Source organism: Ixodes scapularis, unplaced genomic scaffold (genome assembly GCF_016920785.2).
Source record: "Ixodes scapularis isolate PalLabHiFi unplaced genomic scaffold, ASM1692078v2 PGA_scaffold44__24_contigs__length_19508400, whole genome shotgun sequence".
NCBI lineage: Eukaryota > Metazoa > Arthropoda > Arachnida > Ixodida > Ixodidae > Ixodes > Ixodes scapularis.
In genome coordinates this window covers 6,962,885-6,987,410 of record NW_024609873.1, presented here as the reverse complement: position 1 = coordinate 6,987,410, position 24,526 = coordinate 6,962,885, and the positions used below count along the sequence as shown (strand labels likewise).

The following is a 24,526-nucleotide window of genomic DNA, read 5'->3' as shown; positions in this document are numbered from 1 at the left end:
ACAAGGAATTCGATTTGATCAGTTCTGTATTGTAGTCCATATCAACAGTTCCCAAACTGGGTTCCAAAGGACCGAGGGGTTCCCCAGAGTACCCTCCTAGGTTCCCAAGCACTCTGATTTTCTGGCTGTCCCTCTCCTAAAGGAAGAATTTTTTCGGTTTAATCACTGCTTTAGCAGGTGTGAGCCATTTACCGACGCATAGCTATGAGCCAAACGCTCCTTAGTATTCGCACTATTGCGTACAAGGTCCGTAAGCATCTTCACCGCTTTATTGGATCGATACCGAGACCGGCGGGGGTTCGTCGATTGCCATTCAAAGCAGTTGGGAGTTCCTCGGTATTAAGAAGTGCATTTATGCTATTGCGTAACCTGCATCACAACGACAGCAGCTCGGCGCTCGCGTAAATTGCTATTGTGGTGTTGGCGTCGTTTCTGCACTACCTCCCGAGCAGGATTCTGAGCATTTTTACACCATTTTTATTTCCAACCTCGATTCCACCCCCGTGTCTGATCTGTACTCTGCCTACAACGAGCCTCAAGGCCGTAACTGAAGGTTGCACTCTTTGGACCCCCTACGAACTTGCCGAGGTCTAGCCATACGGTGTGCTAGTTCGTCGGTTTGGATGGTCGACTGCCGACACAACGGTTTGTCGGCTACAGCCACCGTCAGGGCGAAAATGGTGTCTCTTTCGAATGCCTCGCCTCCAGCACACGTTCGTTGCTTTCCAACACGCGCTCTGGCCGCTTGTGCACACTCAAGGCCTGGGAAATTTTCGCGAAGGACGACGACGAAAATTCCCCAGGGAGATTCCCACTAACAGCTGTCGCCGTAAAAAGGTTAGTCACCTCTGGTCTATATCGAGTCCTTCCACGCAGCTTTCCTGCCTGCCTGTGCCAGGCTGCCTCGCCCCAAACGCCAGCGTGGAAGCGGCCAATGCCAGCTGGGCGGAGAGCCACCGGGCCTGCCCACTGCCCCAATACGTTGCCGTGAGCTGCGTGCTGGCCTTCCTTCCGTCAGCGGCCTTCCTACGCCTGCCCCTGCTCATCAAGGCCATCCTGCTCGTGCCCATGGCCATCAGCTTCGTGGTGGTCGTCGAGTTCACTCACGCCGACCTCTTCCTCTGCTACGACAGGAGGGTCGGGTGAGCGCCTACTCTTTTCGGCCGGGGTGGTTTGTTTAGAATTCTTTTTTTTTTTTTAACCGTGTCAACATTATTTTAACGCAGATTGTGTTTAAGGGCTAGGATCCCTGCGGAAAGAGTGACGGAGCACCATGGAAACTGTTACGGAATGTGTAAGACATACTTCAGAGATAAATCGTATAAAAGAATACATGACTAAGAAATGGTGATAAACTGCGATGAGAAAACCAAACAACCAAGAATCGAACCCATGACTTGACGGTTTTAAGCCTCATACTTTACCTCTGCACCAAGGGGGAGACTTACTGAGAGTACAAACTTAATCTACATCAAGGGTGGGGAGTGCGTGGGTAACCATGCAACCAAGGCAGCAACCACACCGTACATGATTTGATGGCACGGAGAAGTAAAAAAATAATAGTGTTACACTAATAGAAGTTTCTAATAGTATTTTCAAATAATACACCATTTGGTATTCCCTTCAAGATGAGCTGCAATATTCATATTTTTCTAAGTGTTGATTGCGGCGGATCAGCCTCGTTGAGTGCGCTTTTTACCAAGCATGGGTGCACTGCAAAAAAGCAACACCCAGGAAAGCGAGCTCCACAGGTGTTGCTTCTCAGCGATGTACCGGTGTTTTGTAAGAAGCACACTTAGCAAGGTCACCCGCCACGATCGGCACTGGAAAAGTTGTATATGAATATCGCAATAGACCTTGCAAAATCGAAGTGGTCCTAGTGGCGTAGGGCCGTGCAAAGCACCTTGGAAACCCCTTGGCCACTCTAATGGTTTCGATTTGCCAACCTCACTTCACGACCAAATACGGTGCTTGGATTTTCGAATATGTGACTTTCCTTAAATTTATAATACCGTATTTACTCGAGTAATAGCTGCACTGTTTATGAAGAAAACCTGAGGGTCCGCTTTTCCGCGAAGCACGCGGCTTGCCAATCACCGCGATTTACAGCATGATTTTAGCGATTTGGAGGACAGAGATAACGTCTTCATGCGAAGATATTATCTGCGAAGATTGCATTTGTATGGAGAATCGTGTTCTCGATCTAGTTATTCGCTATGCTATTTCTGCATGCTCAATGAGATGATTGGCTGTATATGTGCTTTATGGGAAAGTAGACGCAAGGGCCTTGTTCATAAATAGTGTGGCTATCACTCGAGTAAATACGATACCATAGGTGTTGCCTACCACTGCAGATGAAATGCTGGGGCACTTTTCTTTGGGGGGGGGGCTCACAGAACGTACGACACATTCTGTGATCTCCTGGAGGTCAGAATGATGGAGGCAAGTTAAATTTTTTTATAATAATAATATTAGTCTTATTTGCGATATAAGCACAAACGGTCGAGCCCGTTAAAACCTGTAAAGCTTGTATGATGTGTCACAGCAGTTGCCAGAGATAGTTTCATTGAAATGCAATGGTTGTACCAAAAAAAAGAGGAATAAAAAAGACACTTACATTATGTAAACTCTTATCATTGCTTTGCTGCACTTTTTTAATGCGAAAATTAATTGTCTCATGGAGCAAGCCGATGTCATCAGCCGTGCCAAAAGGCAGCTAAATACCCCTGTCCCAATAAAGCGAAATGAAGCCGCGATCTGAGGCATCCCAGCCTTGAAGCCGTGCAAAAAGCCACGCAAAACGACAGCTAAATTCCCCTCTCCCAAAGGAGTGAAGTGAAGCCAACTCCCTGATGGATTATGCTCCCATTGGCTGGCACGCGTCATCAAGGAACGAGGCTCCCATTGGCTCTTGTATGGCATGGTTCCAAAAACAGCCACTAGAGAAGCCCTTTCCATGACGGCGCAGTGCATGCAGCTTGCCGGCGAGGTGCGGCGGTGCGGGCCTGGCCACTTGGCCACAGAGCCTGTTCGGGCAAACTCTGAGGAGGTTGAACAGCTGAGCTCAGCGAGGCTTACGAGAGCGTGCTTGACAGTCGGCCGCTACCTCGGCAGTACTGAAACGTGGCTGCCCACGCCCCTATGCCGCAGACGAACTAAAGGAGCGGAAGAACGACATTCATGCTTCTGCTTTCACAGCTCATAAGAAGTGCTTAGGTGTGCTCGAACGTTTTTTAAATTAAGAAAGCACTTTAATACGAGCGAAGTTAGAATTTGTGTTGCATCACCGTACCGTGCCATTGTAAGCTAAATTTAATGGGAATTTAGCGTCCTGCTAAATTCAGTGGGATACATTTTTGTGTTCATTGCTGCTTCATTGCTGCTGGTTTCAGCAACAACTTTCAGCACACTTTCATTTAAAAGAAATAGGGCACTAGGTTTCCTCCATTACTTATGAAAGCCAGAGTACTTCAATCTCCTAAGCAGTTGTCAGCGATACCTGCAGTTGACAAAAGTGACTGTAGGAGTTGTTTATATTGCAACTGCATAACGGGAAGCAAGTTTGACACTACTGTAAATTATTTTCATCTATGGTAATGATGAGATTTTGGATGATTTTATGAAACAAAGAAACAAGGATTGCCTAAAGGCTAACTTGCACTTCTTGAATCCTCAACCTCCCCAGTTCTTGTTGCGTGCAGAAATCGGGTTCTCAATTTCTGCGAGCAAATAGTGTACCAAAGCTTCTTCACAGGGTCTGCTTAATGCTAATTTTGTGCCCATGGTTGATTATCTTGTCCCTAGAACTTGCATAAAAGCTACTTCTTGTCCTTTCCATTGGTAAGTTACAAGGAGAGGTAAGGAAATTCTTCCAGCCCTGCTGAAGAAGTTTGCATATAATCCTTGAAAGGAACCTGGAATGACAAGAGTCGGTACACAAGTCAGGGCTTCAGGTTTGAGAGCCTCTGAAGAGGTTTTCTCACCTCGATTGCCACAGTAACCAATGCATTTGTTTTCAAACTTGCCACTAAAGATTAGTTTTTCTCCTAGTAAGCTGCACTTGCTGTTCCTTTGCTGTTGTATTTTTGACCAATTTTCTGTATCTCTGTCGTCACTCCCCGCTGGTGTGCCTATATTTCAGATTTCCAACTGCTTGATCACAGTCACATAGTTAGTGGCCCGTGGTGAAATGTTTCTCACTTTACGCAAGTTTATTGGCACTACAGTGGGACCCAAGTACACTCGCAAGCAATGTCACCGACCAAGAAGCTTCTTTGTCGCCACATAATTTCAAGAATACAAGCGAATGCTTCTTTTCAGTTTCTCTTTCACAAAACTTGATAACAAAGTTGTCGGGATCAGATCAAAGGCATTGTCAACAATATGATCCCCAGGAGTTTGTCAGCAGGCTTCGCAATTTTTGCGGTGACAATATTTAAATGCAGCTCATTCAGTGGACACGAACACCGCGTTAGCATTTGGTTTGGGCTCGTGACAATCAATGCCTCGGCATGCATTCGGGGAGTGGCTCGTGCCCAGTCACCGCGATGACAGGAATAGATGAACCTTAATCTGGAATTCAGCACTTTGCCAGCTCCAGCAGGTGACTCTGATGAACATTCATGGCATAAAATCAACTCCAGACTGGCAGCCAGGAATTTTATTCAGAGGGGGGTTTGAGGTGCCTGCGATGTCCATGACTTGGGGGGCAAGGGAGGAGGGTCAAAATGCATGCATATATCAGAGGGATCTGGCTACGCCACTGGCTCCAGATCACGTGACTGCTTCGTTCTGGCTCCGAGCTCAGGGAGTGAATGCCACTTGTTTTCCTCAGATTTTTCCTGAGACTGCCATTGCATGAGGAAAGAATCTGATGCACGTTTCATAGGTTGTGAATGTTGGGGAATAATTCCGAGTGGTATTTACCGAAAATGGAAAAATTGTTCCATTTGTCCTCTAAATTTAAGCTCTTCACTTCCCTTTCCTTTCTGTTATGCCCTCTAAACGTTGAAGGTATTGAAATAAATAAATAAACACTGCATTTTTGCTTCCAGGACCTTCGTTCCACTGCACGTGCTGGCTGTGGTGTGCATTGTGCACATCCTGATGGCCGTGCTCATTCACGGCCGCCAGGTGGAGTGGACGGCACGTTTGGACTTCCTCTGGAATGTTCAGGTACTGGGGGGAGGGATTATCCACTCCTTGCATGCCTCACAGACATCGCCCAGCCACGAGCATGAGTTAAAGGGCAGCTGCAGTCAGCTTAACAAATGCAAGGCGTGCCCTCTTATCTTCATGCTTTGTCATTTGTTCTTCAGCATTCTTATCGGCTAACGCAGCAATCTCATTGGCTGCGGAGCGATAATAAGATGCACGGGGATCGCCATGCCCTGCTGTGTAAAAGCAGTGACTATAGTGATGCACCCCCGTTTCACTTATAGATCGTCAACTCTGATTTCTGTAAAAAGCTGAGGGAAGCATAGATGCCCCTAAGCACCATTATTTCAACACATAATGTGTTTTATCAGCCGAATTCTATAAGAAGACCGTCACGAAGAGCTGTCACAAACTTTGACATCACCTGATACCATGATGTCGCATGACACCGTGACATCATTATGACATTACTGTGGCATCATGACAGCACACAATGTCATGATGACGTCCTCATGACAATGTTATCGTTGTGACATGACATCATGGTGATATTATGATGTCCTCATGACATCATCATGTTATGGCATCACATGTCACACTGTGCTGTCACATGATGGCATGTGACATTATAGTCATTTCACCTCATGACATCACACATACATAGCTTGTGCCCAGCTCATTCAAAACAGGGGGATCGGTGGCCGAGTGGTCTAGCGCACACCAGCTCGGGGCACGTGGAGCGAAAGCTCGCGCTGCAGAACCCAGGGATCCTGGGTTCGAGCCCCACCCCTGCCCGTTTCGATCTGGATGAGCATCGTACCGGCGTGCGGTCGTGTATCACTACTGCGTGGTGCACGTTAAAGACCCCAGGCTAGCGGCTGTACCGCACTGGCCAAATTTCTCATCTACAGCTGGGAGACTCGTCGCCCCTGTGAGGCAGACCAAGTTCTAGGCTGTATAAACACACACAACCCAATTATTATTTTCATTCAAAACAGATGTTATGCTCCCCTGCAACGTGATAAAGCTATAGTCCGTTGCAACTCAAGAAGGTAGGGCAAGGGAAAGGAAAGCCGAAGAGGAGAAAGCAGATGGAACGCTAAAGAAATTTTCCCCCTTTCTTTTCCAGCGTTCCATCTGCTTCCTCCTCCCCAGCTTTCCTTTCCCTCACCTTACCGTCTTGAGTTGCAACGAACTATAGTGTAATTTTTTTTTACCCTGCTTTGGGTCAAAAGACATTACTGCTGTCTTGTGTCTGTGTGAATACCATAGAGGCACTGATTAATAACAAAACATATATGTAAAAGTACTTATACTGTTAGGTTACGGCTGTACTCTGTGTCAGTAGTTGCAGGCAATACAGGCAAAGGGAGGATGGGCAAGGCTGGGTAGAAAGAGAAAAACCTCGCATTGCCTTCACCTACACTGCCCATAGCTAGTGACGCAGAGTATAATAGCCAGCGTCTAATACTTCAGTTGCAAATGAGCTACTGTACCATTCCGTGGACGCCAACGTTACTAAAACACTCAGTTGGGAAACTCGCCGTCGAAACCTGGGCCGGTGGCGTCCACCAAGACCAAGCTAAAAACGACAACAGCGCCACTCTTTGTCATTTGTCTGTACTGTGGTCATCTTGAGCTTTTAGAAAGCATGTTTTTGCAAAAAAACAAACCGAAAAGACTCTTTTTGTATGAAATTTATTGGAGTTTAGTACAAAATGAAGGGCGTGTGATGTTTTCTAAAATCTTTAGTTTGCAAGGTTTGGCGGAACAATTAATATTGTTTTTATACAACCATACCTCAGCGGTGATTTCAGGTAGCGCGTCCCGACCTAGGTGCATTTTAACTTCGGTAGTACGACGCGGCACATCCGCTGGGGAGACGGGGGTGGCACCCCTCTAACCTCTTCCACTGTATCTGTTTCGGCGCCATAATGGCCGATTAAAGCCAAAATGCGCCATAATGGCCGATTAAAGCCAAAATGCGCCATAATGGCCGATTAAAGCCAAAATAGCAGTAAATGGTGACGTTGTGTTCGTCATTAGCTCGGTGTTCGAGGAGAAATCGGGGCCACTTTTTCAAAGCAGTCTCTATGGCAGTTTCCCAACTGAGTGGTTTAATAACGTTGGTGGATGCTATACCCATTGTCACCTCAAGAAAAACCTAGTTTTGCGCATAGTTTCTACACCGATTAGATTTAATTGAAATTCCAACTGGTTTAAATTGGAATTTTGACTGGGTTTAGTAGGTTCCAACTGGAAGCACACTGGTCAGTAGGCCTTATGCGAAATTGCTTTGTGGTCTGACAACACTGAGAGCGTCACCATTTTAATGTTGGCAAGCGTTGTCGGTACCGAAGCACGGTGGAGGCATCGGAGTCAGCCGTACGGGCATTGTGCGATGGTGCAGCAACAGTTTTCTGCCTTCTGACCACATTATGCGGACGAACAGTTTAGACAACCCACCGCAACTGTCTGAAAAAACTCTCAAAGGCCTGCGCACACTGGCGATAACCTCGTCGAAGCAGCGGTCCAAGTTTTCGCCTTCGCTGTGGAAGCTTGTTGTCGCCTGCAGGTGCGCAGGCCTTCGAAAGGACTGAGCCGTCGTGCCCGTTCATGTTTGAGAACATTTTTAATTCTTTTCTCGATGCGAATACGCTTGAAGTCGTACTGTTTAGCGGTATACTGCTCCAAGCAAATACATGACCCAAAATTAGTTTTTTTTTTTTAGTTGTTACTGGCAGAGGGTTTTTTGGTGGAACACTCTGTGTTCTTCTAAAAGAAACTGCCCTGGGCAATACTTTTCAAGCGTTGCAAAGGGCTAAAATTGGTGTCAGATAGCATTGACCTCAAGCACAGTTGACAGATGTTGCGCTAATAATGAAGATTTGTTCAACCCTGGCAGAATAACTGCAGTGACTTTCTCAAAACTACCCCCGAGCTTCTTTGCACAAAACAAAATTTCTACCTCGGCTGCGACAAAAAGAAAAAAAAAAAGAAGTAGGCTGTAAAATGAAGTTGGCATCGCCCGTGTTGCTTCATTCAACGTCCGCAACATAAGTTTTTGCCACCACCGACATTCAAGTTTTAGCCACTGCGATGAACGTAACCATACTACTGTTAACCATGCGCATCTTCAATTATGGTTGGTGGCGCTTTAAGCTGCGTGCGCATCAAGAAAAAGGCCAGGCCGATACTACAACGCACATAAAAGAAAAAAGAAGGTCCTAAACAAATTTGGTATAACTTCGTGAAAAGATTAGGGCCCAGTTCAGTGGCTTTAAATGACTTTACGCCGCACGATAACATCCGCATGTTTCTTCGCGTTGTCGTACCGATTGTTTTTGTCAAAAGCTGCCTTTCAAGTAACAAATAAAAATAAAGAAAAAAGTGAACCCTGTTTACGTTTGCGTTCGCGTCATGCACAAATCAAAGGTTTATCGTTGCATCCGCAGCGGAACGCAGCAATCGTTGGCATCGCATCTCTTGCACGAAGCGTGGTCGCTTGTTTACATGGGGTCTTTGCCGGTCGGGTCTTTGGTTTCGTTTTCTCGCCTATAACAAGATGGCGGACATAGTTCTCGGCGTGCTACTAGATGGCCCTCTACATTTCGCATATAGCCTATTGATCTCTCCAGTTGGAATTATTTTGAACCTGAATGGGTTCCAAGTGGTTCCCATGTTCCCATTGGCACTTCTGTGAAGACCTAATCGCTACCAAATGGGAAAATTCCAATTGGAACCTAAATGAATCTTCAGCTGAATGTGCAAAATAGTTCTTACAAGATTTGGTTTTAAAGATTAAAAAACATTAAAGACATTTACAATTCCCCTTAGTGCCGAATTAGAGTGCACCTCTTGAGGAGGAGGAGGAGAGGGTACGGAGAGGTGGGTATGCCCCTCCTCCTTCTTCGTACATTCTCCTCCTCCCCTCCCGCTCCCCTTCCCTCCCTCCGTCCTTGTGAGGTCACTTGTGAAGGTCAAGACCTTCACGAGTGAAGGTCATGACCTTCACTCTGAAAATTGGGACCTTCATGACGTAGATGACGTCACACGCAGGGTGTCGAACCGGAACCGAACCGAACCGAAAACCGGAACAGAACCTTTATTTTTAGCCGAACCGGAACTGAACCGAACCGAAATCTTTGCCGCCATCTTGGAACTGAACCGGAACGGAACCGGAAAAATTATAACGGTAACCGGTTCAAAACGGTTCACGGTAATTTTTTTTGTTAGTAGTACAAATTTATTATTTGGGAATACAAAATTGGCACGTGAATTCCTCTAAGTATTGATCAGCTCGTCATATACAGAATTCCAATGTATAATAAATCCTGTTTTTTTGCGGCGCTTTCTTATTGGCACTATGAATAGCCATGTGTCACATCGTCACGTGACGTCCTAATGTCAAGACATGCTGTCAAGTAATGTCACATCACGTGACCCCGTGACGTCACGTGACTCACCGCGTAAAGTCGATTCAAATTGAGGACGTCGCTAGATCTACTAACGTTGTTGATACCGTGACGTCACACGACACCACAACTTCGCACTGAGAGTCCCGTGACACCATGATGTACCCGATTGTCATGATCCCGAGTCAAATGCTCTGGTTCATGACAACCAGTATCGCCAAACATTCGGGTAACGGCTCCTTCCTGTTCAACTCAAAGATTATGATGGGCCCGAGTCCCACTAGAGCTAGAAGCAGAAGCAAGCAAAAGCGACAAGCCTCAGACACATGCAGCATGTTCGCGATGGTACCTTTATACGGCTTTGAGTTGTTCGGTGCTCGCGAAGTTAGCACGAGTGTTTACGAGCCTGCAAATGGTACCATCGTGTTCATGACACTCGTGTTTGAGCATAGCCTTCTTTATTCTACAAAGCCTGTCAAATCGCGAAATACTCTGGTTTAAGGCTAGCCGCTGTCGTTTGTTTCTGTTTGTCGCTTTAGTGGGGCTCGGGCCCCATTATAGCCCAACTAAAACTATATCTGAAGATTAGCCCATGCTTCGCTTTGCCAACCCTGCTTATGACTATGATAAACACTGACGCTGCATATATTGGGATCAGATCACGTGGCTGATAGTTCTAATTGCGAGTTGAGGAGGGGAAAGCTGTTTCATTTCTTTCTTTCGACTGTCTCCCATTTCTCGGAGGAACAAACTAATGGATGCTTTTGCAAGTTATCAACGTCAGGGATTACAACTTAGCGGTATTTATTGAACTGAAGGTAAAAAAAATGCTGCACGGCCCATTTTACATGTATGCACACCATTGAGGCTCCCAAACATGTTTTCGTTATTGCTGAACTGCCTCAGAAAGTTGTACCGAGAATAGAAGTGTTAAAGCGTCTAAATGTGACGTATTAGTCCGACGTTACATGGAACTATTAGTGTGTACGTCAGGGACACCTGAAAAGAAAGATCCTAGCGGTCTCACGGGGATAGCCAAACGTTGGCAGCTGCTCTAAGTCTCACAGGAGTGCCGTTCTCAAGTTCTCCAAGTTTTGACCGCCCTGTATTTTGTTTAACCTTCACAGTTTGGTGCAAAGTAAAAGCAAGGAAGAATTACTGTTAACGAGTGACACAAATATAATTGTCGAGTGAACACCACTCAATACGGAGCAGGCAATCCCTGAGGAATAAAAAGTATCTCGAAGAGCAACTAAAAAAGAAGGGAGTGGGTAGGGGGTAGTTTTAAAGCATACTGTGTCGTAAAGATTCCTCTACCCCGCACTTTCGGCGCAGACTATAGAAAGCGTGACCTGGAAACGATAGTGACAGATGGGTAGTTGGTACAACTTTTATTTGTAAAAACACTCTTGCCAGAAAGAACGTTTTCGCCGCGCCAGATACTCGCGCCGTGTCTAACGACGATGCACCAACAAGAAAAATGTGTGCCTCTCAAATACATAGCTTGCACTGAGCGCGAAAAGTTTGCAGCGTGCATTTTGCCCCATCGGATTTGATATTCTCAGCAAGAACAACTCGCAATGACAACCAGTATCTAGTGCGATTACGTCACGTGCAAACCATGTTAAATACTTCAACTTTCTGGTGAAGTGCGACGTTCGCAACACTAGCAGTAGACGTCCAAGGTGTAAAGTTGTGTAGTATTTATAGCAGTCTCGCGATGATATACGGCAGCCTAATGAAATGTTGCAGCACATGACTGATAAAGAACAGTCGTGAAGTAAGGTCCCAAAACAAGTGCGCGTAAAACCTAAGATAACATTAGTAGTATCTCGCGACGTTTCGAGCTGAGGCAAGCTGATGCCCAAACGTGTCTTATATTAGGATTCTAAAAATCTTCATTTGCCCTGCGAGGAATCTATGTTTAATTAGGAATATCATTTTATGCATTTCTATGCATCTCTCTTTGCAGTAAAGCGTTGTGTAAGGGATTATTTAGAAAAAATTGCGTGTCATCTCCTCATTTCTGCACATTTCGTGTATTTGCCTTGCGATATATCATGGACCACAGTGTTTTTTGGCATACCCTGCAACCCAGTATTTTACACTGCAAAACAGCTAACAAAAGCACGTTGCCGAAGACTCAACAGCTGGCGTATTTTCGAGTATCGTCCTTCCGTGTCGGTCTCAGGCGGTTATGTGAACTTCATAAAGTCAAATTTATCGATGATAATACAAATATACTTTATTCCTGTCTGAAGATTTGGCAGCATAAATAGAAGATCCACACCTCAAAGACATATAAGTAAATGCACCTTTAAATTATCTGAAAGATGTTCTGCAAATCTTTTTCGGCGCTTTTATCCTCTATAGACACGTTATAGGTGATTTGGAAAAGCTTTAAATAGTGTTTTTTTTTTATTTTGAAGCTAATTTAAATAACTGTATGTGTTCCTCACGCATATATAACTTCTCAAATATATAGAAGTTTATTATTGCGTTTTTTAAGTGTTTTTATTATCGCCTTTTTTTACTGGAACGAATGGTGGAACTATGACGATTGCACACTTAAATTCTCAGAAAGTGTCCAATTAAGTAGCTTCCGAATTGAGTAGAGCATGAAATCCCACTTTGTTCTATTTGACAAAAATCATCAATTAGAGAGGGTGATGCTTATTTGCAAATTAAATTGACCGGCATTTTGTCAAGAGCAAACCTCAGAACCAGGCTATGCCAGTTTATCCAATATAGAAAATGTTCACATGGGTAAGCACTGTTTTAGGTCAGATTCGATCTCAGTACGAAGGTGCTCATAGGTTAGAGTGAACAATTTCAGCCACTCCTTTTCGCATGATTCGTCGCCCGCATCATGGTGCTGAGAGCAAACAATGCTAGTTAGAAAAAACAAGCATTGCGATTGACGCTTAGTGTTTTTATAAAATATAGAGTGGAAGGACTTGTCCCGTGACTTTCGTGACATTTTTAAAATTATATTGCCTTAAGATCAGTCGTCTCGTCGTCATATATATATTGTGAAACGTATTCCGTAAAACACATTTTATGGTATATATGGCGGCGAGGTACCCATTTCATGATTTTATTCACTGTAATTAATTTCTTAGTTCAAGGGCAAAACCACGATTCAACATCTAATACTGCGATACAAAGTTGTGCCTGTCACGGGTATTTTAGGCAACCTACTTCACTTCGCGAAAACATTTTGATTCAGGTACAATGTATGTGACTCTGGTAAACGAAGGGAGGTTGAGTCGTATAAACACGACGTTTGGTATGTTAATGGAGATTTTCCTTTCTTGTTGTGTAGGTATAAGTAACAGAATTTTATAATTTTTGTACCTGAAAATAAAACTGGATCGAACAAACGATAAAGAAAAGAAAACTATATACTGTAAACGACTTATTTTTCGTGGGCTCAATATTTCGCGATTTAGGTCAAAGCTGAAGTTTTGGAATAATTCGTGGGTTGTAATTTTCTCGACGCGGTGGAATCTCACTATAAATTTCAATCTGTTTACATTTTACCGAAATTGTTCGCGGGACCCATTTTTCGCGAATTGTAGGCGATTCGCGAAATTCTCAAAAATAGGTCCTCGCAAAAATCAGATTGTTTACAGCAGTTAGTTTCATGGCCTAAATAGTGCCTATTGACAGAACAACGCAGAAAATATATTCTCAATTTAGCGGTTCAAACCGGTTCGAACCGGTTCGAACCGGTTTGAACCGTTATTTTTGCGCCCCGGAACTGAACCGGAACTGAATCGAAAGCCGTGAACCCGAACCCGAACCGAACCGATAAAAATATCGGTTCGACACTCTGGTCACACGTGACGTCATCTACGTTTCCATAATGACGTGCGACATCATTTCCCATAATGACGTCACACGTGACGTCATTACGGAAAACATCTCATAATGCAACGAGTGGTCATGTCGACAACGACGCCACTCAAGCCGGAAACAGGCGCCTAAAAGCTGCGCTCTAAAACAATTATTTTTGCATTTGAACGTGTACATTTCTATAAAATAACAGACAGCTGATCTTAAATGCCCACACAAGTATCTTAATTCACTACATAAAGTGTAAAACTAGTTTGTGCTTTGTGAGCTCCGTGAAGTACCGAACATTTTTAACTTTGTTTCTTGAGGTAAAAACAAGTAATATATATAAATATGTGAAAGAAATCATTAAAAGATAGTAGTAGTCCATTCCATAACCTGTAGGACTATTATCCTCTCTCCTCAGCTGTATTTGTTGCCTGGCTATTGTTTTCGATTTTCAATTTGCAACCCCCCACCCCCATACTGGGCTACCTTTTTAGTCGACATCTTCCGAGTCATCAAATGGAAATTAATAACAACAAAAACGGGCCTGTGTTTCTGCCAGCTTCGCTGCAGACTCCATCAAAATGCAATAGCTTTGCTTGACTTCCGTGAAGACTATATTACACCGATTACAGTGCCACAAACCCTGTGTTGTAGCAATTCAGTATGGTCAAGATGGTCATACTCGGTGTGTTGCCACTTCAGTTCAGCCCCTCCTCAGCCTACTCCTTTCTCTTGCGAGGCATTGTGAAGACTGTGGCACATCCAGCGAGGGCCTCGTTTTGCATCCCACGCATGCACATGATGAGAGAGGAGTACCACGTAACAACTATTGCCTTACAAGTCTCTCCTTTGCCAAAGTGTTCAAGAGTCTGGCTTAAAATCTTGGGGTTCATGGGTTCAATCCTCCTCAGGAGATGTTCAGAATTTTTTTTTGTTCTCGTCATTTTGTTTATTTATCACTTTCCCATGCATGCATTTCGTGTTACGTAGCAGAATTGTTCCGGGGGGGGGGCTGCAAAAAAATGCCATCGCATTTAATAAACATCTCTGGAATGTGACGATGTGTGCGAACTGGGTGTAGAATACCATACAATCACCCGGTCTCTCCCCTTGTCTGGGCGACAGGCAAACGAAGAGAAGCGTGAGATGCATGACCTGGAGAGCAGCAACCGCAGGATCCTGTTCAACCTGTTGCCCGCACACGTTGCCACACACTTCCTCGACAACCAGTTTCGCAACAACATGGTGCGCACCGATTCCTTCCTTCTTGGGCTTCAGTGAACCCACTCAGAATCTGTGTTGTCAGTTTTTGGTCGGATCCTTCCCCGAGATTGGTTAGCCTAAAAATGTATAGGCAGCTGTTGTCTATCTGCGCCGGGTTTTGGGAGAAAAGAGAACCATGTTTTTCTCGACACAAAAATAAACTGTGCATCGCTGTACTCACGGTGTCTGACCAAAATGTGGTGTTAGGAGTCCGGAGAAGATGTCGAAGTTTCAAAACTAGCCCTTACCTAATTCAAAAGTTATTAGCCATTTTCGGAAACGTTCAATGAGAAAATAGGGTGCATTGCCGGTAACCAGAGTTGGCCTTTCATTCATCTCCATGTGTTCTCTGGCTCCCTTGTTCACCATTTCCTCATAAAATTGTTTCCAAAAGTCGCACCTTTTTTAATTAGATATTGGTGAGTTCTGAAAGTCTGGCTGCTGGCCTCAACCACTAGAGCTACATTTGGATGGAGGGCGCAGGGTGATGCATAGTTTATGTTTGAGGTGAGAAAAACCCAGTTGCCTTTTCTCCCAAACACCCCATACTATTCAGTATGTACTGTATCTTTCATATAAATAGGGTCTGGTGTTGATGGTTTGTTTATTTTCATTATTATTATTTTGCACGGCACTGTTAATGTAAATGCGACATCGGCTTCTTTTTTTTTTTCACATTTTATTTTGAAAGGATATTGGCAGAGATTCAATCTAACCATTTATGTTAGTTACCCAAGCGAGCACTTCCCACCGCAGTAATAGGTTTTAGGATAGCCTTTCAATTTTGAGAAGAAACCATGAGAAAACCAGCAATCGTTTGTTTGCACTAATGGTGCCACGCTATGTAGGAGCAATGCACCGACTGTTCTTGTCCCTGGCTGCAGGAGCTGTACCACCAGTCGTACAGCCGGGTGGGCGTCATGTTTGCCTCCATCCCAAACTTCCACGAGTTCTACATGGAACTGGACGGCAACAACCAGGGCGTGGAGTGCCTCCGCCTGCTCAACGAGATAATCGCAGAGTTTGACCAGGTCAGCAGGCTCCCTCAGGTTGCCAATAGTTACAGGCAATTTATTTTGCTCAAGGTAACATCAACGCAGGAGCTGATTTAAGAGAGGTGCCCCTTTCCCAAGCCTCCCAAGGGTGACTTTCTTTTTATGGAACGAACGACATACACCTGCTTTTCTTTTAGGAAAAAATTATGTTTTTGGTGAAACGGCAATTATTGAGTGAGAAAAATTAATCTGGGCAATGCTTCGCACGTGAAGTCCCATCCGTCCGTGATGTCAGATCTCTCTGCAGACCCTCCCCTACTTCCAGCAAAATTCCTTTCAGCTGCTGTAAAAAACAGTCTTGCCAAGTGTTCTTTTGTAATTTGGGATCTCTGATGCCTAATAAGTTTGAGGCACTTGACGTATTGGTTATTTGTAGTCAAACTTTTTTTGTTATTTGTTCGTTGTTTTGCCGAGGTGTTTGGGTGTCGTGAAGCTACCATGAAATCCCAATAAACGCCCATCTCATGTTTTCCCCTTTTATTTCTCGACTGTGGTTGAACATTCATTCGGGGTTTTACGATAAGTTCTTGAGAAACTTGTTGGCTATCGTGCAGAATATTTTCTAGTGATGTGTTTTCAAATACTCTGCCCTTGTAGAGAATAGAATGAATGAAAACTGACATTCAGCATTGGTAAAGTCCCTTGTTCGTCAGTCCAAATTCAATTGCATCTCAAAGAAAATGATGTCGGCTCCTGAATGAAGGGTTGTAAACAAAGTGAAGAGTACCCCGATGATTTCATCCTCTTGCTTCTGCGACCCTTCCTTCCTCTACTTGTGCTTCCCCTCCCTTCTTTTACCCCTCCTCTCCCACCCTTTTTGGCCCGGTTAGCCCAAACCCCATGGAAAATTTCTGGTTACTCCTCCTCAAAAGTGTGCTTTGGGGTTTATAAAAGCTACTGCCTTATGGGCTTCGAGCACATAGTGCTCGAAACCCAAAAATTCGAACTATGTGTGCTGGTGTCCGCACCCAGATGCACCGGTGTAAACTCGAGAGTTGAAAAGTTCAAGGCATACCTCTGGTGTGACTGGTGTGTAATCATATACTGAAGGTGACTGAGATGTAAAGATTACTCGTAAGAAACACGGAGGACTGTCGTTTGCTCTACAGGCCACCAAAAGAAAAGATGCGAAAGAATCGGCGGGTGATGGAGGTGTCCTTATTTCAACGCGCAAATAGGAACTCTGCACGGGCACATGAAGCTGTCTATAGCTAGCTAGTGGTGCCACGTAGCAGCGACGCCACAAACAACTGAAATGGCAAAGCGTATTTTCTGCACAAAAGCATGTTTTGAACTATGCTTGAAACATTAATTTTCTTCAGCTGCTGGACGGTGAACAGTTCAAGGCCATCGACAAGATCAAGACAACGGGGAGCACCTACATGGCAGCCATTGGTCTCATGCCCGAAGCACGCATCGCGGTGAGTACAAGCTCGGTTCCGGATCACAACAGGGCACACACATTTGTGGCAAGCCAACGACGGTCTGAGAAGAGGCGTCCAACATAAGGCGGGTTTCTTGCGGTCTTTGCTCAGGACGACCACGAGTCCGGAGCGAGCTACATGACCACCATGGCGGAGCTGGTGTTCACTATGAAAGACTGCCTGGCCGACATCAACGAAAACTCCTACAACAACTTCATGCTCAGAGTGGGTCAGTGCAGCGCCCCTCCTTCCTCCCATTAAATGCTGGGTCTTGTAAAGCGCCCTTGTGCAGTGGAATCGTGTCCGTGAGAAATCTACCATAATATCCCTAGTCGTCGCTTACCCCACTTTTTGGGCAAATATTGATTTCCAAGAAAACGGTTATGGCCTGCCCCAACAAATACCCCAACGCGGACTCCGCAATCTGCAAACATTCATCCTACCCGGATGACGCGGCCGTGGATTTTACAGTTGGAGGATGTCCGTGACAAAGTAAAACGAAGGAGGGAAAGGCACTTCTCTTTGTTTACCTGTTTCCTCTCCGATTTCCGCGACCCCAAAGTCGTAAGACATGCATGCAAGAGGAAAACGATGGAAACAAAATACTTTGTTTTTCTTACAAAAAAATTTGTTTAAACAAGAGAAAAAAAAGAAGTCGAACAGATAGCACTACATTTGGGGATCGCAAGGTGCAGCGAATGCCCATTATCCTGAAATGTAACCGCGGAGTGTAAGGTCAAAGACCGTCTCCACCGAAGTAAGGTCACCACGAACCCGCTCCTTCACCCGGAAAGTCTTGACCACCAAAGCGTAATAAAGATTTGCTGGAATGCTGCACACAGACGTTTGTGGAGCGTCCCATTTCAAGCTCCGTATTCGTGGTGCCATCTGTGCCATGCAGCAACGCCACCTCAACCTGCGTTGATAGCACGTTGCCCACATACGCACAAATGTATGCACAAAACAAGAAGGTTGCGCAAGAGCCTGCTCCTCGCGATTCACAAGGCACCTGACTTGGCCCGACGCCAAAGTATTTGCCAACGCAGTCGTTGCTTTTCCCGCGTCTTCAGCATCACTCCTTGTCCTTTCTTCCGCTCGCTCGTTGCGCCTTGTTAGTTCTTCTTTTTTCTTCTCGATTTTCTTTTTTTAGCGAAGAGAACATAGCAATGTTAGGAACATGCTTTTGCGGAACAAACGTTTGCGCTGTTGCTGATCGGCGATCTTCAAGCAACACACTTTGCGAACATCCTTTCGCGAGCATTTCTTGCATAAAACAATGAAACTAATTTGAGTTTCAAGTTTAATGTATCTCTTGTGCAGCCACGCTAGATATGTACAAAAAAAATGTCCGTTTATCTTTTTCTAAACTATTTGTGCTTACCCGAGACATGGCCCACCCCACTTTTTTTGTAGCGTGAACTACACTGGCCGAGGTTGAGCAGTTTCGCGTGGCTCCTGGAGAGCCGTGCAGCGCATGCGCGAGGAGCAGTGACGTAACACGGCGCACAGCTGGCGCGCCAGAGCCGCCGCCACCGCGCGCGCCTCGCCGGTCTGCGCATTCCAGAGGAGTGACGTCATAGCTGCGGCAGACGCTCTGGCGCCGCCGCGTGCCTGGCTGTGCGCCTCCGTTGCGCAGTAGCCAAGTCTGACGCTGCACCAGAGCCTCTTGATAGCGCCTCTCATTTTTTATGAATTTCAGGCAACAGGGGGGGTGGGCGATGACTGGATATTACGGCAAGCTCATCGCTGCAACGTGTATGTGCAGGTCTCAACATAGGGCCCGTAGTGGCAGGGGTCATTGGAGCACGGAAGCCGCAGTACGACATCTGGGGCAACACGGTCAATGTGTCCAGTCGCATGGATTCCACGGGCCTCCCCAACCATACTCAAGTGAGCATCTTCTTTTCCAACCGCAAATCTATTAAGAATTCTCAACTTCCTCAATCACTGCTGTACTCAGTTCACCTTTAAGCCGACATTGCAGTGGAATTAAGCTACGATCGAGCTAATTGGACCAGTCGTACGTCAATATTTCGCCACGTGAACATGCTGTCGCTCCAGCCTGTGTGCAGAGAGCAAGGTCAGGGGATGAAAGAGAGGCGGTTGATTCATACGGCAAACTCGTAACTCCCACCGCCCCATCAATTTAGGAGCGAGCGGAGTATACACCGATGCCATAAACCAGTTCAATACACCTGAGCGGGCGTAACGAATTTTTCGTAACCCGCAAAATCCCTCGCAGGTCACAGAAGAGGTGTACCAGCTGCTTCGGGATGGGCCCTACGTGTTCCAGTGTCGTGGCAAGGTCAAGGTCAAGGGCAAGGGCGAGATGACGACCTACTTCCTGGTCGACCGCAAGGCGGCACCCGGCTGCGGCCAGCACCACCAGGCACATGCCGGCACCGGTGCCAACCCGACGCAGCCCAACGGCGTCGGGCAGCAGGGGGCCGTCCACGGCGGAGTGCCGACGGCGCTCACGTTTGTTGGCAACCTGCCCCAGCAGAGGGGGGGATCCTCAACCCCCAAATCGCGCAACCGGACGGTGCCCCTGCAACCGCCGCCCTCGGACACCGACGACGACCCGCACCCGTACACCCAACCCAAGCCCATCATCGTGTCCAACACGCCGCCCCGCAAGAGCTCCTCGGGGTCCAGGACGAGGACGAGGGCCGACCAGCGCAACCCGACGGGCAGTGCGAGCTCCAAGCCGAGGTCGCTCGGGCGCGGAGACCCCTGGGAGAGCCTCAAGCAGATCGGGGAACTGGTGCCCCCTCCGCCACCGTCGAGCCACCCTTTCGACACCACGGACTCCCAGAGGACCCAGCAGAGCTTCCGTCCGGTCCAGGCGGAGACGCACGACTGGAGCGACAGCAGCGTCGTCGAACACGCCGAGACGTCCTCCATCAACCGCTCGTCGTCATCCTCTTGCGGCAGCTTCGAGCGGGTCGACCTTCCGTCCCCGGGGTTCGAGAGTTCGGCCATGTCGCCAGGGCCGTGGGTCTATCCCCAGCTGCCCTGCGACCGCAAGTCACAGAGACCGAACGACCCTTTGACCAATGGGGACGACTTCCCGCAAGTTGGACGCTCCCCTTCCCACAAACAAAACTCTTCTCCGGGGTTCGTCGACCGCAGACAGCGATCCGGATCAGCCTCGGACGCGTCCCTTCCGAAGCATGGCGCATCTCGGCAAATGGAAGGGGATCCGCCGCCGCGTTACGGAACCTCATCCGGCTCACGGAAGCGTTGCCGCAAGGTCGCATCACCCACCGTTGTCTCGCCCGAAGAGCTGCCTCGGAAACACCACCGCAGTTTGAGCCGAGAGCCAGCGCTGGGAGGACTGGGGCAGAACGAGTACTCCTGTCCTGTCGAACTCGCGCGTTTCGACAAGCCCGCGGTGCCAGCTCGGCCGTCGCCTCCAGAAAGGAAGTTGCAAGACGTCGAAGCCCAGAGGACCCGACCCCCCGATCGAACGCACAATGCGAACCAGGTGTTGATGCAGCTGGGGAAGGACATTGCAAACAACAACGGTGCTAGCGGCAGCTTCCTCATGTGCCTCCAGGAGACGCCCTTTGGCAGGCAGTCTGGGAACGGCGTGGCGCTTCGACTCGACGCCGCCCCCGAAAACAGCTTCGAGCTGACCCCGCTGGACGGGAGTCCAGCCGCCAAGCGACGCCACCGGCAAGAGGAGCCCGCAAGCCAGCAGAGGAGCGCCGTGGTTCGCCAACTTCTCAGTCGCTACCCGGCCGACTATGGGAAGACGTCGGACGAAGAGGAGGCGTCCGACAGCGAGGAGGACGAAGGCGCGCCCCTGATGGAAGACAGGGGTGGTTACACGACGGACGACGCTTCGCTCGCCAACGACCACGGACTCACAGACGCCGAGGGGGCACTGAGCGACCTTAACTCCGTACTCAATGACGCGGGCCACGACGGAGACGTTGACGACACCAGCGTGTCCTCGCGTGCGAGCAGTCGTCTGCTCAGCATTGACTCCCTGAGTGCCGCATACGACTCGGAGTACGACAACTTTGGGGGCATCAAGGCCAGCCTGGTGGGAGGGGGCACGGAGGACCTGAGGTCGCTCACCGACCGCATTGCGAGGAACTTCGGCCAGTGCGTGAGCGACGAGGACGACAGTGACCTGCTCGCGTGATCCTTTGGAGCGGAGGATGTCCCTAACACTTCAGTCATGCAATGCTCCGTCTTTTTGAAACAATTGCCAGCGTTCCACCAGGGTTGGCCAGAGTTGTCGAGTGTAGTTTGTTTACGGTTGTACTAGGACCAAGATGGGGACGAGACGTGACAAGAGAGTTAAGAACGACAACCGAACGAGTCGAGCGGAAGAGGACAAATCTCAGCATACTGTCCGGCACGGCTGGAGTTAGCTACAAGGCATAAGCACCTGTACAAAACTCGGTGTTAGCACTAGGTGGCTTTTTATGCCAGCGCTGCATGTCGCTAAGCCGCTTCCATCTATAGCGCCTAAAGTAATGTTGGGGTGCTTGGTCAAACTGTCACCCAAGTATATAAGGTAGATATTGCAGAAGCAAGCCACACAGTCAAGCTGTCCGGGCTAGAGGCTTAGCTTGTGGCTTAAGTAGACTTTGTGTTGCAGATATCAATTCAGCTCGGAATGCATGCCTCCCAGAATCTCCGAGGTACAGCAGCACCATTCGAGGGCCAATCATACTTAGGAAACGCGATGGAAAAAGAACCCATATCACGGAGTATTTTCAGGAGCTTATGCTGTGCCTAAATTTGTCACTGAGCATAAAAGCCAAGGTCTACACTTCTTGGTCTAGCCAAAATCTGATCTGACCAAAGACTGCTGCAAAAGTTGGTATGGTATGGGGTCTAGCTGGTCTCTTCAAGCCGATAGTGTCTGCGGGTGTACCTTAGGTTGCATTATTGTTGGCCCAAACTCTGCGCCTCACTGTGCTGCCCAACCACTTACAACGTCGAGACTACACCTTTCAGTTAAACATAGTCATCAAGATTGTCTCCTAGTTTCACAAAACAGTGCAAGCGGCACTTATTAACGCCCTCATGGGCTAGCCCAAGAAGCATTTTGGTGTGACCGATCGTACATGCTCCCTTGTCTGTATCACCCTTCAGCATCGTACGAGAAAACATTGTGTTCTCATATGATGCATGAGGCAAAGCTCGTAATTGTTGAAACCTTGTGCTTCTTGGGTGGGAAGCCAGCTAGAGTTGACACAGTCGAGGATTGGTCATTTTCGTTGCTATTTACGTGTCTCATTATCTTTTGTATGACGCTGGCCTTGTTTACGTTTGTCTGTCGAGGGTCCAACCACGGTGCGTGCTTGTTCCTCCACGCGTTCTTACCTTGTTCCGCTAGCGCAGGATCAAGCGGACACCGAGCACGCACTACGGCAGCAGCGTTCTGTACGACCGTCCGAGAAGTCTTTCTCGCAGGGCCGTCTAGTCAGTCCTGTCCTTGCAATAAGGTTGTCGCCCACCAAGTCCCGAGACCGCAAGACAAGAGATCAGCTCTGCCTTCGCAGCGACTTCCGCAAGTGCTTTGAAACCCCGGCGTTGCAACAATGTAGCGTCCCCGCCCCCATTTCCCACACCAAATCACTCTTGTACATAGCATGTATACAGAACAATGTTTAACGACTATCACGCTAAGAGTACCCTTTCCTAGTTCAAGTTGTCCAACCTGCCTTTTTGGGTACGGTTTAGCTCGAGTAGACGGCCACCCTAGGTGATGCGAACCTCGTTAGAGGGACACTGGCAGGGCATTTATGCTCACCAAGGTTTTTATTTGTACGTGACGTACAAGAGCCCAACTGCCCAGTACACAATTTGCGGCTCGAAATTCGTTTTCGTTTTGCCCGAAAACTGCCGATCGAGAACTGGCCAGTTTGAGTCGCGCTCACTTTCTTCTCTGTGGTCATGTGCCGTTTTCTACGGTTTAGAGACAACCAACAAGTATAATCAAAGTCGTGGGTCATCGAAGGCACACGCTCAATATTGAAAATAGAAAAGAAATACGATACCCATTTTTTGTGGCTTCCAAAATGTTGCAAATATGCTGATTGGGAAACAAATGTATCACAGCCACGTGACTTCTGCCAAATCTTTTTCATCCTCTCTATTTCTTCTGCCCCCCCAGTCCAGTTTCAGTTTCAGAGCGGTTGTGTTTTTTTAATTTATTAAAAAATACTTGACGCTGAGCGAAACATTGATTAGGTAGTCTTCGAACACCATAATAAACCGTCTGGCAAAAAAAAAATTGGTTTTTTTTTTTTTTTTTTTTGTGGTGGGGGGAGGTCAGTGTCCCTTTAACGTGAGGTGCCGTCTCAATTAAATCTGCCTGTGTTTTGCTCAGTTTCATTCAACTTTCCTCACTCTTTAAACGCGTATCACCGGCCATTCTACCGAGCTACTTACACTTGTTGCTTCAGATCAGGTGGCTCCCTTATACATTTTATAGGATGATGCCATTAAGAACACATCATTGTTGTTACGAGCTTGTAAATTTGACGGTTGGTAGACGGGACACTTGCAGCTCACTTTTTGCCATCTTGGAGAGGAGAAAAAAAAACAAAAAAACTCCCAAAGTGATTTATTGTTTTGCATAGACATTCACAAAGAGACCAATCGTGCTCCGAAATGATATGTGCCAAAAACTTTTCTCTAGGGACAGCCACACCCACCGCAAGAAAGATGTAAGGCCTCCTCATGATGCAACATTTGAATCATGAGCTAAAAGCAAGTTACCGTGTGCTTAAATGTGCTTGCATATTTTGCCTCACCCCTGTGTTTGTACACATTTAAAGCATTTTTTTAACTGTGCCTCACCCAAAATATCCATATTTTCAACCATCACCGCACGCATGACGACAAAACCTCCGAGACAGCATGCCTCATGCCCTGAATACGAGTCAAAATGTGCTTGCACATGAGATGTCCTACTTAGTTTGGCGCTGCTGTTTTTTCAAGTGCACTTTCACGCAACAGTGTTTTCTGCCAAACGACACCACACTTGTGTGCTGCCAAGCCCGCCTTGGATGTTGTTGTGCATCGACTGAGCTTTCTATTCTTATTGTTAGATGACAACAAGGAACTGTTACTGCTCACCACTCAAAGGATGGTACCTGTACTTAATGCTAGAGACAATAAAAGTAAATACAACTATACTCAATGGCTTGTGCCGAGTGGTGCGTTTATATTTCTCCATTTTGTACACCCTCTACATATACTGTACACTCGAAGCTTTTTGCATTCTGCCCAAGCTGACATAGTCAAATCCACTTGCCCCGATGATGTGGAATGCTTCTTTTATCAAAAATTTATTACAACTGCAGTTGCATCAGTGCACGGTAAGCCTTGATCAAAA

General features: G+C 46.9%; 1 protein-coding gene across 2 annotated transcripts in view; it reads left to right on the top strand.

The window, feature by feature from the left end:
* LOC8051298 (adenylate cyclase type 1) overlaps positions 1–24,436 on the top strand; it is a 368,813-nt gene extending 344,377 nt beyond the window's left edge. For both annotated transcript variants that reach the window (XM_042293121.1, XM_042293122.1), the window contains exons 15-22: positions 877–1,142; positions 5,055–5,175; positions 14,544–14,663; positions 15,566–15,712; positions 17,059–17,157; positions 17,272–17,389; positions 18,926–19,050; positions 19,403–24,436. In XM_042293121.1, the coding sequence (XP_042149055.1) occupies positions 877–1,142; positions 5,055–5,175; positions 14,544–14,663; positions 15,566–15,712; positions 17,059–17,157; positions 17,272–17,389; positions 18,926–19,050; positions 19,403–21,313 (2,907 nt within the window). In that variant the 3' untranslated portion in view covers positions 21,314–24,436. The remainder of the gene's footprint in view (positions 1–876; positions 1,143–5,054; positions 5,176–14,543; positions 14,664–15,565; positions 15,713–17,058; positions 17,158–17,271; positions 17,390–18,925; positions 19,051–19,402) is intronic.
* The last annotated feature ends 90 nt before the right edge of the window (positions 24,437–24,526 follow it).